The sequence below is a fragment of the Alligator sinensis genome, unplaced genomic scaffold (assembly GCF_000455745.1).
Source record: "Alligator sinensis unplaced genomic scaffold, ASM45574v1 scaffold662_1, whole genome shotgun sequence".
Taxonomy (NCBI): domain Eukaryota; kingdom Metazoa; phylum Chordata; order Crocodylia; family Alligatoridae; genus Alligator; species Alligator sinensis.
Window position 1 is genome coordinate 272,215 of NW_005843130.1, and position 13,875 is coordinate 286,089.

Below are 13,875 nucleotides of genomic sequence, written 5' to 3' on the forward strand. Positions count from 1 at the left end.
TCCCTACTGAAAAGCAACATATATCCTTTGATGGTGCTGTGACATGGCCCAAAATGTAATATAGCACAAATAATTATATAAAGGGAAAGTCCCAAATGTGCTTATTTTTAAGGAAGCTGTATCTCCCCTTTTGCTGAATTGTATGTCTCCTCTGTAACCTTAAAATGTCTGTTGATTTTATTGAACTTTGGACCATACTCATAATACACTTCTTTCCTGGTAATAGAGTAGAATTGAGACTTTCAGAACAAAAGCAAACATCTTTTTAAATCCTTGCAAGAGACTACATGTTTATATCCAGACTTGTATTTTTAGGCAACTCCTGATCTATTAAAGGGCCAACAAGAACTTGCACAGCAAACAAATGAAGAAACAGCTAAGCAGATCCTTTACAATTACCTTAAGGAAGGGTTAGTAAAGTTTATTAATTTTTTTTTAATGGCAATGGTACTCTTTAAGTTGTTGTTGTTTTATATTACTGCTGGGGGGAAGGGAGAGAGAGACATGGCCTGTCTGGTCATATTAAGTCTATACTTGAGATTTCCTCTATCAGGGGTCAGCAACATTCTTGGGTAGTGCCAAAAACACCCACAACATCTGCTTGGAAGATGATGGTGTGCCAGGGGCAGATGGTGGAGGAGCCATGACAGGCCTGATCTTTGTTGTGGTAGCAGAGCCTGTGCCCTTTCCCCGCTGTCTGCCCTGAGGTGCACATTCACCCACCACCAGCAACAAACTGGGCTGGGGGCTCCACAGATCCCCATGCAGCTGCTTGTAGCCTCTCTGCCACCTGCTGTGAGCAGCCCAGGCTCTGTGGTGGGGGGCAGGGGCCTGCCCAGAGGGCTAGCTGTGCAGGCAGCCAGGAGGCTGCAAGTGGCTGCAGCAAGGTCCATGGAGCACTGGCCCAGCTCGTTGCTGACAGCAAATGCACATGCACCTAGGGGCAGACAGTGGGAAATGGGTCAGGGCTACACTGCCACAACAAAGATTGAGCCCTTTGCATTTCCCCTGCCATCCACCCCAGGTCTGCGTGTACTCACTGCAGCTTCCTAGTTGCCTGCCACAGCCAGGCTGGGCTCTAGGCACTAGGCAGGCCCCTGCTGCCTGCCATGGACCCTGGGCTGCTTGTGGCAGGCAGCAGGGAGACTGCAAGCAGCTGCACTGGGGTCTGTGGAGCCCCAGCCTGACTTGTTGTTGCCAGTGGTGGGTTCACGTGCCCCCTCTGGGCAGACATCAGGGGAGCTGTGAGGGGCCCAAGCCTTGTTGTGGCAGTGCAGTCTTGGCCCCTTCCCCATTGTCTGCCCTGAGGTATGTGTGCTAAGCAAAATACCGTCACATGCTACGCTCTGGCACATGTGCGGGGTGTTGTCAACCCCTGTCCTATATGTTGTTCAGATCCTTTACTACTATAGCAGTCTATGACTCTCTCTCTCTTGTGTACTACTACACATAGAATATTATTGTACTCAGGAAATAATTGGTAGCAGATCACTAGTCCCTGTAAATTACAGTGGAAAATTTATTTTTTAATGTGACAATACAATACAAATTATATTACAATATACAGTTGCAGAGTCCTGTTAAAAATACAATTATTTTAAATACAACTTCTAAAACTGCTATAAATAAGAGTTCTGTGTGATTAAAAAATTGCAGAAGTCTGACTTATGATGCAGAATTGGTTGCTGCTTGGAATGCTACCTAAATAAAACACCAGCTTGTATTGCATGGCTGCATGATTTACTCATCTATAAGAAGTTATAAATTAAGTGCACTGCTACTAAACTTAGACTGTACACAAAAACCTAGAGATTAATTTTAAAATTACTGGGTTTAATTACTGCACTTTATTATTCTGTTCCTCCAGAGTGTCCCATAAGGTCGTATGGGATTTTCCAATTCCCATCTAATCAGGATTTGCCCGCTATACAATTTTTTTTCTTTAAAAATAAAATCATGGCTCTGGGTCCATTTAGACAAAGAATACAGCTCCTGTGGCATGCAAGTTCATGGAGGATTCCAGACCACAGCATCTGAGACTTAAGGTCTTGGACGTTCCTTTTGTAGAACTATATATGCCATTAAGGTGCTACAAAAAGTGAGTGTGCATGTGTTCAGGCAGTAAAGCCGTAAAGACTGTGGATCCACTACAAGTAATTCATTACATTGCTCATTTCTGTTGTGTGCTTGTTTCAGAAGCACTGACAACGATGATGCTACAAAGAGGAAGGTCAACTTGGTTTTTGAGAAAATCCAGACTTTAAAGTCAAGGGCTGCTGGAAATGCACAGGTAAATAGCCATTTTAAATAATTTTTGTTTGTTTCCTAGTTATAAAATGCTCAGATACAGAACTGCCATTGGTTTTGTAAAAAGTGTCGGGTTGTGAGGGAAAGCATACAGTAGCAAAGTTAGTTAAGGTACACAAAATAATTTAATTTGGATTTCTGTTATAATCTAATCTGGCAAAGCACGTAAGCATGTGTATAACTTTAAATATGTAAAGATCTTAATTTAGTTTAATAGTCCGCTCCTTAAGATTAAACACACACTTATGTGCTCTGCTGGTTTGGCACTATGTGAAAGCTTTGCCATGCTTTTTTTTTTTAAAGTGTAAGTGTAGTGGTCATCCCAAAGTGCATCTTGTTCTTATATTTGGAAGATAGAAATTTAGGAATTGGTGTGTGGGAATTACTTTGTGATAACACATTGGTATAAAACTATTAGCAGGTACTTTCATATCATACATATTTTCCAGGGGCTGTGGCTGAAGCTATGGCTGTGTAGGAGATGAGAAAGGAGATGGAGATGAAGTCTTAAAAATAATTCCTGCTATTATTGCATATACATTGAAAGATAATTGGACTTAAGGAAAAGTTGCTATTTTTAGCTATTAAAAAGATTGCTGAATATCCTCTAATTATTATTATGTGAACAGATGCATCTGTTAGGAGAGTGGTGTTTGTGTGCGTGTGTGTAGTTGAATGGGTTATTATTTAAAAGCAATATTGTAGTAACACAATTTACCAATCTGTCTATTAAAAAATGTTACTTCTATCTTGTAAGAGATCAACTGTTTTTAATAATAGTAGAAGGTGGAAAAGTGTCTTTTTGTTCTCATAGAAGTATTGAAAGACTGGATACTTATATACCATTTATTATATTTTAGATTACATGGGAGTAAAATGAAATTTAAAACACAAGCAAATAATTTGTTAAAAATAGAAAATCTAAATTCTGTCCTTAGAAATGTCTACACAACTCCCATTAGTGTCTACACAGAAAGTTATCTCAGCAAAATTTGAACCCAAGTATTAGTGACTTAATTTGTTTGCTTAATATATTGGTGTTATATTCTGAGGTTACTACAACACTCTTTTGGTTACTTTGAGATATCACTTACGCTAACAGCAATATAGCTTGAAAAATAGTAAGAAGTTGTACAAGAGTTGCATCCTAGTTTCTTTGAAAATATTAGGTTGTCTTGAACCGTATAAAAACTGCCCAAACTCTATCTTGTTAGGTCCATAACTGAATTTATTGCTACATTTATTTTATTGTTTATTTATAAGTCTGTTTTCATATTAGGTTTTAAAGGGAAGTCAGAAAACAGTATCTTGGATTTTCATCTTAAACTTGTCTGTTTTAATTGCAGGTTTCTGATTCTTCAGCTGAAATAAAAACATTGTTGGAACAAAAAACAGAATTGGAGAGGAAAATTGAAGAGCTACAGAAAAAGTTGGATTTAGAAATTAAGGTATTATACTATGTTGCTTATATTTCACAAATATAAGGCGTATTACAAATATAACATTCTAAATTGGTCAAAATCAACCGACCTGATATGGATAACATTTTCTTCTGTGTATGTGAAGGCTCAGTATTTTGAATTCTTATCTTATGTTTTAAAGTGAAGGAAGTATGATTGGGATTATGAATATAAGACTAGAGGATTCTTTTGGTTTCCCATACTTTGTTAGTAAAAAATAAACTAACAGATGTTTATATGCATGCAGATTTTAGGTGAAACAGGTTAATGTACAGATTATTGGTGACTAGAATTTGCTTGTATGCCTCCTATCAGACAAGTATGAACATTTTCCATCATATGGTTATTTTCTGGATATGTGTGTGCATTGACACATTGACAGAGGATCCTTTTTTATTATTCCTTGTTTGCTTCTCATGCACTGTGTAAGATATCAACATAGAGAATTAGCTACTCTTAGGGTATGTCTACACATGCAATTAATGTGAAGCAATAAGCTCTGGAGCTTATTGCTCTGGAGTTTATTGCTCCCACATGTGCCATTTGAACCCTTGTGCCTTAGCCAGCTGTGTCACTGTCCACACATGAGCTGCTGTGGAGTAAAAAACTAAGCAGTAGCTGATTTAATTTATTCCAACTGGGAGGTTGATTAGTTTATTCCAGCCTAATTGCCCTGCACATATAGACGCTGAGATGTTTACTGTAGAAGTAATTAGTCAACTCCGCGTAAACTTCTCATGTAGATATGCCCAGAATGTAGTTTTCTTCAATAGCTGCTGGAATCAATGTTAACAATTCTTTTACTATGGTGAGATATAAGTGCATTGAGAGATTTGGGTGTTTCAGAAACTAATGGCAAATGGATACCAACGCTGTATGTCTGCAACAAAGTGGGAAGCTACATGGTAGTGAGGAACAGATAGCAGCATTGTTGAGTGCACCCATTGTTTCATACTCAACACACTTGTGATCCTAGTGAGCACATAAACACCATGGCCATGCAGCTGTAAGTGTGCACCAAAGACTGGTGTGCTGCCAAGTAAAATTCACCATAGGTTTGTGGCACAATATGGTGAGAACTGTATGGCTCAATGGAAGGTCTGTGAGTGTGTAGAGAAGTTTAAAAAATGATCACTCATCCCTAATGGATGAATTGCAGGTAGGAAACTCCAACACAACTGTGACAGAAGACAAATTGCCAAGGATGATGCCACTGTGCATGTGAACAGGTGAATGAGGAATCCTGAACTAGAGGGAGAAGTAGGTGTAAATGCTGACAGTATTCCTGCCATTTTGCATGATCACCTACATTACTGAAAAATGTGGGCTCACTGAATGACAAATCAACTGACAGATATGCATAAATGGCAATGGGTGGAAATGTGTACCCAGCTTCATGTATGGGATGAAGGTGAGGGGTTTCTCTTGCACATTTTCATGGGGAATGAGACCTCAGTCCATCAATATAATCCTGAGAGCAAAAGGCAGAGCATGCAGTGGAAACACACATTGTTGCCTTTTCCCAGAAAATTCTGCACTCAGCCATCCTCTGGACAGGTATGGCTCATCCTGTTTTGAGATTGCATGGAACCATTCCTTGTCCATTCATGGAGCACGTGGTCACAGCAACACTTATTGACAGGTTCTCCAAAACCACCTGAAGCCATCTATTTGGACCAAATGACATGGAAAGCTCAAGCAAGGTGTTCTTTTCTAGCATCACAGTGCACGGCTGCCAAATGCACTGACAACTATTGGGATTTTTGCATGGACTGGGCTTTGAAATCTAACCTTGTCTGCTCTACAGTTCTGACCATCTGCCAAGTCATTATCACTTGTTTGGACTGTTGATGGAGACCCTTTGTGGGCACAGATTTGCCAGTGATGCAGAGGTACAACTCACAGTGCGGGAGTGGCTGTCATAGCAACCAGAAAGCTTCTTTGAGGATGGTATCAAGAAATCTGTGGCTCACTGGAATACCTGTGTTGAAAAGCGGCTGATTATCTGGAGAAGTAATATGATCTAGTAAATGATCATTGCACACAAAATAGTTGTCTTTGGAGATTGCTGTTAGTTTCTGAAACACCCTTGTATAAGACCACATTGTTCATGGCTACTGATAAAATTAAATATGTTAGTTTTCAATATGGAACTCAAAATAAAGTACAGCACAGCCTCATAATTCTGGCATGCTTGCTTGGAACTCAGCACTTGGTGGAAATTTGAAAATGCCAGATTTTTGAAACCGGTGTGGCGGCTGGTCGCAAAGCAGGTGTGGAGGGAGGGAGGCAGGGATAGCGGTAGCTAGCTCTGGAGCAGTGGCTGGACATGGAGCGGTGGCACAGGGTGGTGAATGGCGGCAGCAGCCACTGCGTGCAAGCTTCCCCCTCCGCATCCGGGAGGCCAGTGGGGAGTGGCGGCTGGTCCCAGAGTGGCGGAGGAAGTTCCAGATTTTTTATAATTCCGGACTTTTAGCATCCAGATTTATGAGGTTATACTGTACTGAAAATGCATTAGAGGCAATAGAAACAATTTGGTTGTAATCTGCTTTAGCATCTAATAAAGGGAATTGTTACATTTGAAGGCTCTGTTGCTCTTATGCATCTCTGATTCAGTTGGTTGATACTGGCAGTCTATAATGTGCACCTCCTACCCTGCCTTTTCAGCTGATTACCTATTTTCTAGCTGTAATCAATTATAGGCCACTTTCAATCTGTGATAGTCAATCTCAGGCATTCTGTCTCCATTATACAAGTCTTCCCATTCTAGATTTCTCACACAAAGGCAAAAGCCATAGTTTATCAAGTAACAAATTCAACATTGAAAGGGATGATGTTCCTTTAACATATATGGAAGACCAGTATTTATCTTCTGTCTACAGTGATAGAAGGTAAATATTGGTCTTTACATGTATGTTGGACCCCCTTAACCCAAGTCAGTGTCCACAGAGGAGTCTTGAGTTCTTTCCTTTCAGGCTCCAGCAGCTCCTTTACATTTCATAATCAATGTTAAATTTCAGAGTTACTTCATCTTTATATGTAATGTATTCACCCCTTCCTTTTCCTCAGCATTTTGCATAATACAAGGCTCACTATACATTTCTCTTTTTAGATTTCAAATTAATTCCAAATATATTCTTACCTGTTAAGTCATAGAACTTGCACTTTTCTTCAGAATCAAACAAGTTTCTCAAATGTGATTTGGAGGCAAATTCCAGTATCTTCCAGATTTCTAAGTAAGCATATTTTTTTCTTCTTCCACAAGATCTCATCATGTAGGTATTTGAATTGTGTAACTGAAAAGAATGAAGTGGCAAGGGACTTTTCGTACCCTTCTAAGATTAGGGCCACTCATTTTATTCTGTTATCAAATTATCTCTGCTTAACACTTTTTTCATGTACAATTTAGAATCAGCAAAATACAAAAGAAGAAAGAGATGCTATGAGAGCAACCCTGAATGACCTTCAGTTGCAACTTGATGAAAATATTCAAGAAAAAGATGCCTTAAGACAGCAACTAAAGGAAAGTGAGGTGGAACTCCGGGACAACCTCGAAGAGTGAGTTTCTTGTAGAAAGTCTGTCTTTGTTGGAATTTCTTTCTTTCTTTTTTTTTTTTTTTTTTTTTAAATAATGTAGACTATATTTAATCCATACCTGGTTTGGTATTTAGAAGGCAGTAAAGTTAATATAGTCCCAAGCACCATATCAAGCTTCTGTTATTATCTGATGTGTTTAAACTACCACCTCAAAACTGAACATATGAAAATACTTGAGGTGAAACTAAGGCCACATGCAGGTGCTACATTTCTACCAGGGGAATTGCTGCTCTCCTGATAGAAAACACAAATGTAGAGGTATTCATCAAGTTTTTCCCACAGGTGAAATGCCTCCTGTGGAAGAAGTATCTGCCTCTTTCAACAGTGAGGATATCTCCTGAGGGAGAACAAACACTCGTGCCCTTTTCTTCCACTGGGGACTGGGAGTAGTTGGACAGCAGGAAAATGCTTCCTGCACCTTCTTGAGACAGGTGACTCTGGCTGCTGCTCACCTCTTCCCAGTCTGGAAGTTGTCAAGCTGTGGGGAAAGGCTTCCTTGTGCCTTCCCCAGAGTGGGATCACCCTGGTCTGGAGAAGGCATAGGGGGCAGCTGCTGCTCACTTCTGGGTTGCTGATACTTTCTATCCACTCTCCAGACTGGTATCTTATTGCTCCCTGCCTCTTCCCCAAACTGGGGACTGCCCAATTAGGGGAATAGGCTAGGTCTTTTGCCCTGCAGCTCCCTCTGCTCTGCCCCCAGAGATTAGGAGTGGAGTGCAGAATGCAGAAAACTGCTCCCTGCCTGTTCCCCAGGCTCCGGTCTGGAGGAGGTGTGGGGAGTTTCCCCACTACTCCACTCCTTGATGACTGGCAGGAATGGAACAGCCACTGCTTCTGACACCTTCCCAACATTGGGATCACCGTAGTCTGGTGAAGTCATGGAGAGCAGGGGAGAGGGAACAGCTTCAGGCTGAATGCCTATATGTCACATCTTCCAGAAAAAATTTTAGCGGTGGATATTTCTCAGGGAATTTCACTGCTAGAAATGAATGTTTGTGTCCTGGGACTTGTAGTTTTGTGGCAGCGTTGGGCTGATTTTTGTAGCCACAATGATCCAGGAAAATACACAAGAGGCAAGGATTTTTTGAGTGATTTATCTTTTATTGAACCAACTCTAAAGTGGGAAGGGATACAGACAAGCTTTTGAGTATGAAGCATCCTTTCTCATGTCTCAGGTGCAGGTACTTCATAACCTAAAGCTTGTCTGTATCCCTCCCAACTATTCAGTTGGCCCAATAAAAGATATCACCCACAAAAATCCTTGCCTCTTCTTCTTAATTTTAATATTTGTCTTAATGTGAGTTGTATATAATACTACATGGTCACATTGTATGTGTGGCTCTTCAAAATACAGATGTTCATGGCTTCTTTAGGCAAAAACATCCTCAGTGAAAAACGTTTGGTCTAAAATGAGCTTAGTATTCTATCTAGGTGTGTTTATCCCATTTCTACAATCTTTTCCTTTCTTAAGGAGAATACCAGTGTATCTCCTTTACAGCTTCTCCTGTTATTTCCTCATTTTGTCATATATATTCTGGGAGAGCAGTTGCAAATTCTCTGAGCTTTATGATATTTGGAAAATAATTTTACACTGTTATAAATTTAAAACGTAACTTTTCCCCCAATGAGACTCTTTCAAGTGAAGATGGAACGGGAACAACACCAGACGGAAATCAGGGACCTCCAAGACCAACTCTCTGAAATGCATGATGAACTGGATAATGCAAAACATGCTGATGATGAGGAGAAAGAGGTTCTGATTGAGGTTAGTGATAAAAGTATTTCAAGAATAGTTTATATGATCAAGTTGTGAACACCCTTGCACACATTTAATTAAATGGGGGTTGTAGAAACATGCAGGTATTTAATGTTAAAAATTGCCTAGTAGTTGATATTAGTTTCTCCATTTGATGTGTAGAACTCTGGGATAAGATAGGTAAACTCTTTTGGAAAGAAATCCTAAGGGAAAAAGGAGTTCAGGAGTTCAGCGATTATGAAAAGAGGGAATGCTAAAGGTACGACAACAAATTATCCCAATGTGGAGGAAGAATGAAAAATATAGTAAGATTCCATATGGTTGTCTTAGGACTTATTTTTTTTGACAGTCAGGTTATTAATACCTACAGAGAGTGGAAGCAAGGGCATATGGTTAAAGGGGAGTACAAAGAGCAGCACAACAATGTAGGGATAAAATTAGAAAGGCTAAGATGCAAAATGACACGCAACTAGCAAGAGACGTAATAAAATAAAAGGTTATATACATACATTTGAAGTAAGAGAAAGTTATAGAAAAGTACAAGTCAATTTCTTAATGTGGGGGGGAACAAGAGCATATATGACACCAAAGGCTGAAATATTCAAAGTGTTCTTTTGCTTCAGTCTCTACAAAAAAAGTTAATTGTGACAAGATAATAACATTAATTTTAACAAAGGAACAAGTGTATAGGGAGGATTAGGGAAAATAGATTAAAAGATATTTGGTGTTGGGTATAGTCACATTTTCAAAAACTTGTGAATTTCCCCCTGGAGTCCTTTTAAGGAACTGGCTGAAACCATTTATGAACTGTTAGTGATTGTCTTTGTGAACTCATGGAGAGCAGATGATAGTACCTATCTTAAAAAAATAGTGTGAAAAGACAGGTGAAAGACCAGTCAACTTAACTTGAACACCTGAAAAGATACTAAAACAAATGAGGAGTTTAAACCCAGCCAGTCAGGTTTGCTCTTAACAAAACCAAGTAGGTAAGGGGGGGTGTAGCCTAGTGGATAAAGAGAAAGTAGCCTGACTTTAGTAAGCTTTTGCTACTGTTGCACACAAAATTCTTGTAAACAAACTAGGAAAATATGGTATAAACAATATCACTATGAGGTGGGTGCTCTCCTTGAAAAACATACTCAAAGAGATGTTACCAATAGTTTGTTCTCAAACAGAGGGCACCACCTGGAAGGGATTGCAGACATTTTAAAGAACAGGATCAGTTGATCAGATTTTTAAAATGATATTGAAAAATTGCAGAAATGGTCCTGAATGAATAAAAATAAACTTTGTCGAGAGAAATGCAGAATGCTACACTTAAGAATTAGAAAGATACAGAGAAATTTGAAAGATTTTGAATGATTAGAATAGAAAAGAGAAGTCTGAGTTGTGATGAAATAGTTTTCCATTACATAAATGGTTGGAGGACAGTGATCACTTGTGTCTATGGGGGTTAGGACAAGAAGTAATCAGCTTAATTTGTGCCAAGGAAGATTTAGGATAGATATTTGAAAAAACATTTTAACTGAAAGTGTATAACTATGACCCCTGGGAGATGTTAACTTAAACGTGCAAAGGGATCATGCATTGGGTTGCATGGCCCAGCTTTAAGTGCCCCAGTGTGGAGGCAGCAGAAGTGCTCCTTACATGCTGCCAAATTTCAAGCCCTGCTTTGCACCCCATGGGCCTCCCCAATGCTGGGGCATTTAAAGCTAGTTTGTGCTGCATGATGCACAGTTCCATCACATGTTTAAATTACTGTCTGCCAAAAGCCATAAATGTGAAACATCTTTGTGGTTCGTTTGGCATTTTATGATATGATAAACTGGTTGAACATATGACATGTTATAGTTTATCACATGATTAACACCTTAACTGCATGATAAATACATGGTGATTGGGCCTATGAATATACTTAGGCACTGGAAAAGGTTTCCTAGGGAGGGAGGTGGAATTCTGTGTTGGAGATTTTTAGAGCAAGCTAGAAAAACATCTTCAGGGATAGTTTAAATGTAATGAATCCTGCCTCAGACCAGATGACCTCTTGAGGTGCCTTTCTGTCCTACATTTCTATGATTCTTAAGACATACACTGTTCTAGGTTTGTGAAAGTATGGTTCTTTCAGCTTGTGGTCAAGGCTCCTTTTGTGCGATATTAAAATGCACCATTTAAAATGCAGCAGACCAAGAAACAGAGTGCCTTTCTTGTAAAGTTTTTTTTTGTTGCAGTTTTAAGAATCCTCACAGCAAATCTGCCAGAAAAGATTGAGCAATGAATGGCTTGATTAAAACTTTTGGGAATTAAGGATAGCATTATTTTGATTTAAATGTGAAATACTCAAGCTGTTTTGTAATAGACAACAAAGTGATCTTTCAGGCTAGTTACCTGCCTTGTGGCTTTATTTCCTGACTTTTGCAACAGCAAGCTAGTTTCATATTGATAGAAAAGAACTCAGAGAAACCTATAGTTTGAGTCCCAAGCTTAGTCCTGTAGTGAATTAATGATGGCACATTTACAAATGTTAATTAATCCTTACAACATTCCTATGAAGCAGATAAGTATTTTAGAGAACAGAGAACTAAGACAAGCATACAAAATGGAATGAAGAGGCTATGAAAATGATTTGTCCACAGCTATAGCCACTCCATAGAATATCCAGAAATTAAGTAAAACTTTAAATATTCAACCATTCTATTTTAAAACAAGATTGAAAAGAAAATCTAATAGTAGTAGGACAGACAACAAAGCACACTGATTTTAGTATCACACCTTAAATTGACAAGTAGAGTGACTGATAAATGAAAATGATGACTTTTGGAGGTGATAGTAACAAAAATTTGTAAAAGTACAAAAACCACCCTTAGAAGTAGGAAAGAGGTTGGGAGTTTGGCACCCAGCTGTCAGCAAGAAGTGGAGGAGAATCACTAGGCTCTGGAGAGATCAGTACCAAGTTGTAAAAGAGCAGCAACAGAGCCAGTGAGATGATTCTGCTGAATGAAGAGGCTGGTTGCATTTTTATAGTATCTGCCAAAATGCCATAGTTGAACAGAATATGCTTAAAGGTTCCTTAGTTCTCACTAATTTTAGCTAGCTATAATACAGGCATTTTAATTTTGTTTCATCTCAATCATGTTTAGGAGTTGATGCAAATGAAGCAGGATCTGCAAGAAACGCTGATGGCAAAAGAACAACAGGAAGAAATATTGAGGAAGAGAGAGCGGGAGTTGACTGCTTTAAAGGGAGCACTAAAGGAAGAAGTGTCTAGCCATGACCTGGAAATTGATAAACTTAAAGAACAGCATGATAGAGAACTGCAGGATCTAAGACAGATTCTGGAGGAAGCAAGAAAGGTAAGCTGAATGGTGAAGGATGCATTTTAAATAATCATATACAATCTGTTTAATTTTGCTTGGCTGTAGGCTTATGAAAGGAGGGTAGGGCAGTAGAACCTTGAGGGCCCTTTGCTGAAATGGCTTGGAGGCATGTCTGAAGGACTGAATACCCCAAGAAGATTGTCAAGTGTATCATGATGCAGATTAGAGGGTTGCATCCTTGGTTCCTCTTTTGCTACTTATCAGACTTGGAATTTAATGTTAAATGTTGGAGGAAATTTCTTGAATAGAAAATCATAGAATCATAGAGAAGTAGGGCTGGAAGGGACCTCCATAGGTCAGCTAGTCCAACCCCCTGCCTGAGGCAGGATTATCCTTGTCCAGCCCATCCTATACAAATCCATTGTCTAATTTCATAGCAAAACTATACAGTCAACGTTGACACCACACAAGATATATAACACACTAACCTGTCACAAGTAAAGCAGGGAGACCATGGCAACCAATAACCTGCTATAAATGTTGTTAATATACATTCAGGAGATCCCAGAAAGAGGATGGCAAAAACCCTCACTATCCACACCAATCTGACCATGGGGTAAATTTTTTTCCTGAATCCAAATATGGCAGTTGGTTTGACCCTGAGTGGAGGAACAGATCCCTCTGGCCAGGAACCTCCAGGTTTAAGTCCCAGTAGGAACATTGGCACAATCTCAGTCAAAATCCTCAGCCTTGGCTTCAGTCAACACCCAATGCCTCTGAGGAAGACTTAAAAAACCCTGACACTTTTAGCAGGAGGGAGGTGTGGGGACACTTCAAGTTCTGCATCACTCTTTTAGGAGGGTAGCTCTTATTTTAAGGATCCATTGTCAGTTTCAGAGTAGGTAGGGTTGGAAGGGACCTGAGCAGATCATCAAGTCCGATCCCCTGCCATGGCAGGAAAAAGTACTGGGGTCACCCAGCAAGGTGTTCGTCTAACCTCCTCTTAAAGACCCCCAGGATAGGAGCCAGCACCATTTCGCTTGGAAGTTGGTTCCAGATCCTAGCCGCTCTGACTGTGAAGTAAAGGCTCCTGATGTCTAGTCTGAATCTACCCTCTGCCAGCTTGTGACCATTATTTCCTGGTAGTGCTCGGGGGAACAGGGACTCCTCCAGTGCCTACTGGTCCCCTCTGACTGGTTTGTAACAGGCCACTAGATCCCCCCATAGCCTTCTCTTGTGGAGGCTGAATAGGTTCAGGTCCCTTAGCCTCTCCTCGTAGGGCCTGCTCTGCTGACCCCGGATCATGCGGGTGGCCCTCCTCTGGACCCTCTCAATGCTGTCCACCTCTCTCCTGAAGTGCGGCGCCCAGAACTGGACACAGTACTCCAACTGTGGCTTGACCAGTGCCGCATAGAGGGGGAGGATCACCTCCTTGGACCTG

General features: G+C 40.1%; 1 protein-coding gene across 1 annotated transcript in view; it reads left to right on the forward strand.

The window, feature by feature from the left end:
* Window positions 1-13,875, forward strand: part of CGNL1 (cingulin like 1) — a 110,561-nt gene that overhangs the window by 46,137 nt on the left and 50,549 nt on the right. Inside the window, exons 3-8 of the mRNA XM_006037514.3 lie at window positions 316-410; window positions 2,197-2,290; window positions 3,654-3,755; window positions 7,177-7,325; window positions 8,994-9,129; window positions 12,258-12,470. Coding sequence (XP_006037576.2) covers window positions 316-410; window positions 2,197-2,290; window positions 3,654-3,755; window positions 7,177-7,325; window positions 8,994-9,129; window positions 12,258-12,470 — 789 coding nt within the window. The remainder of the gene's footprint in view (window positions 1-315; window positions 411-2,196; window positions 2,291-3,653; window positions 3,756-7,176; window positions 7,326-8,993; window positions 9,130-12,257; window positions 12,471-13,875) is intronic.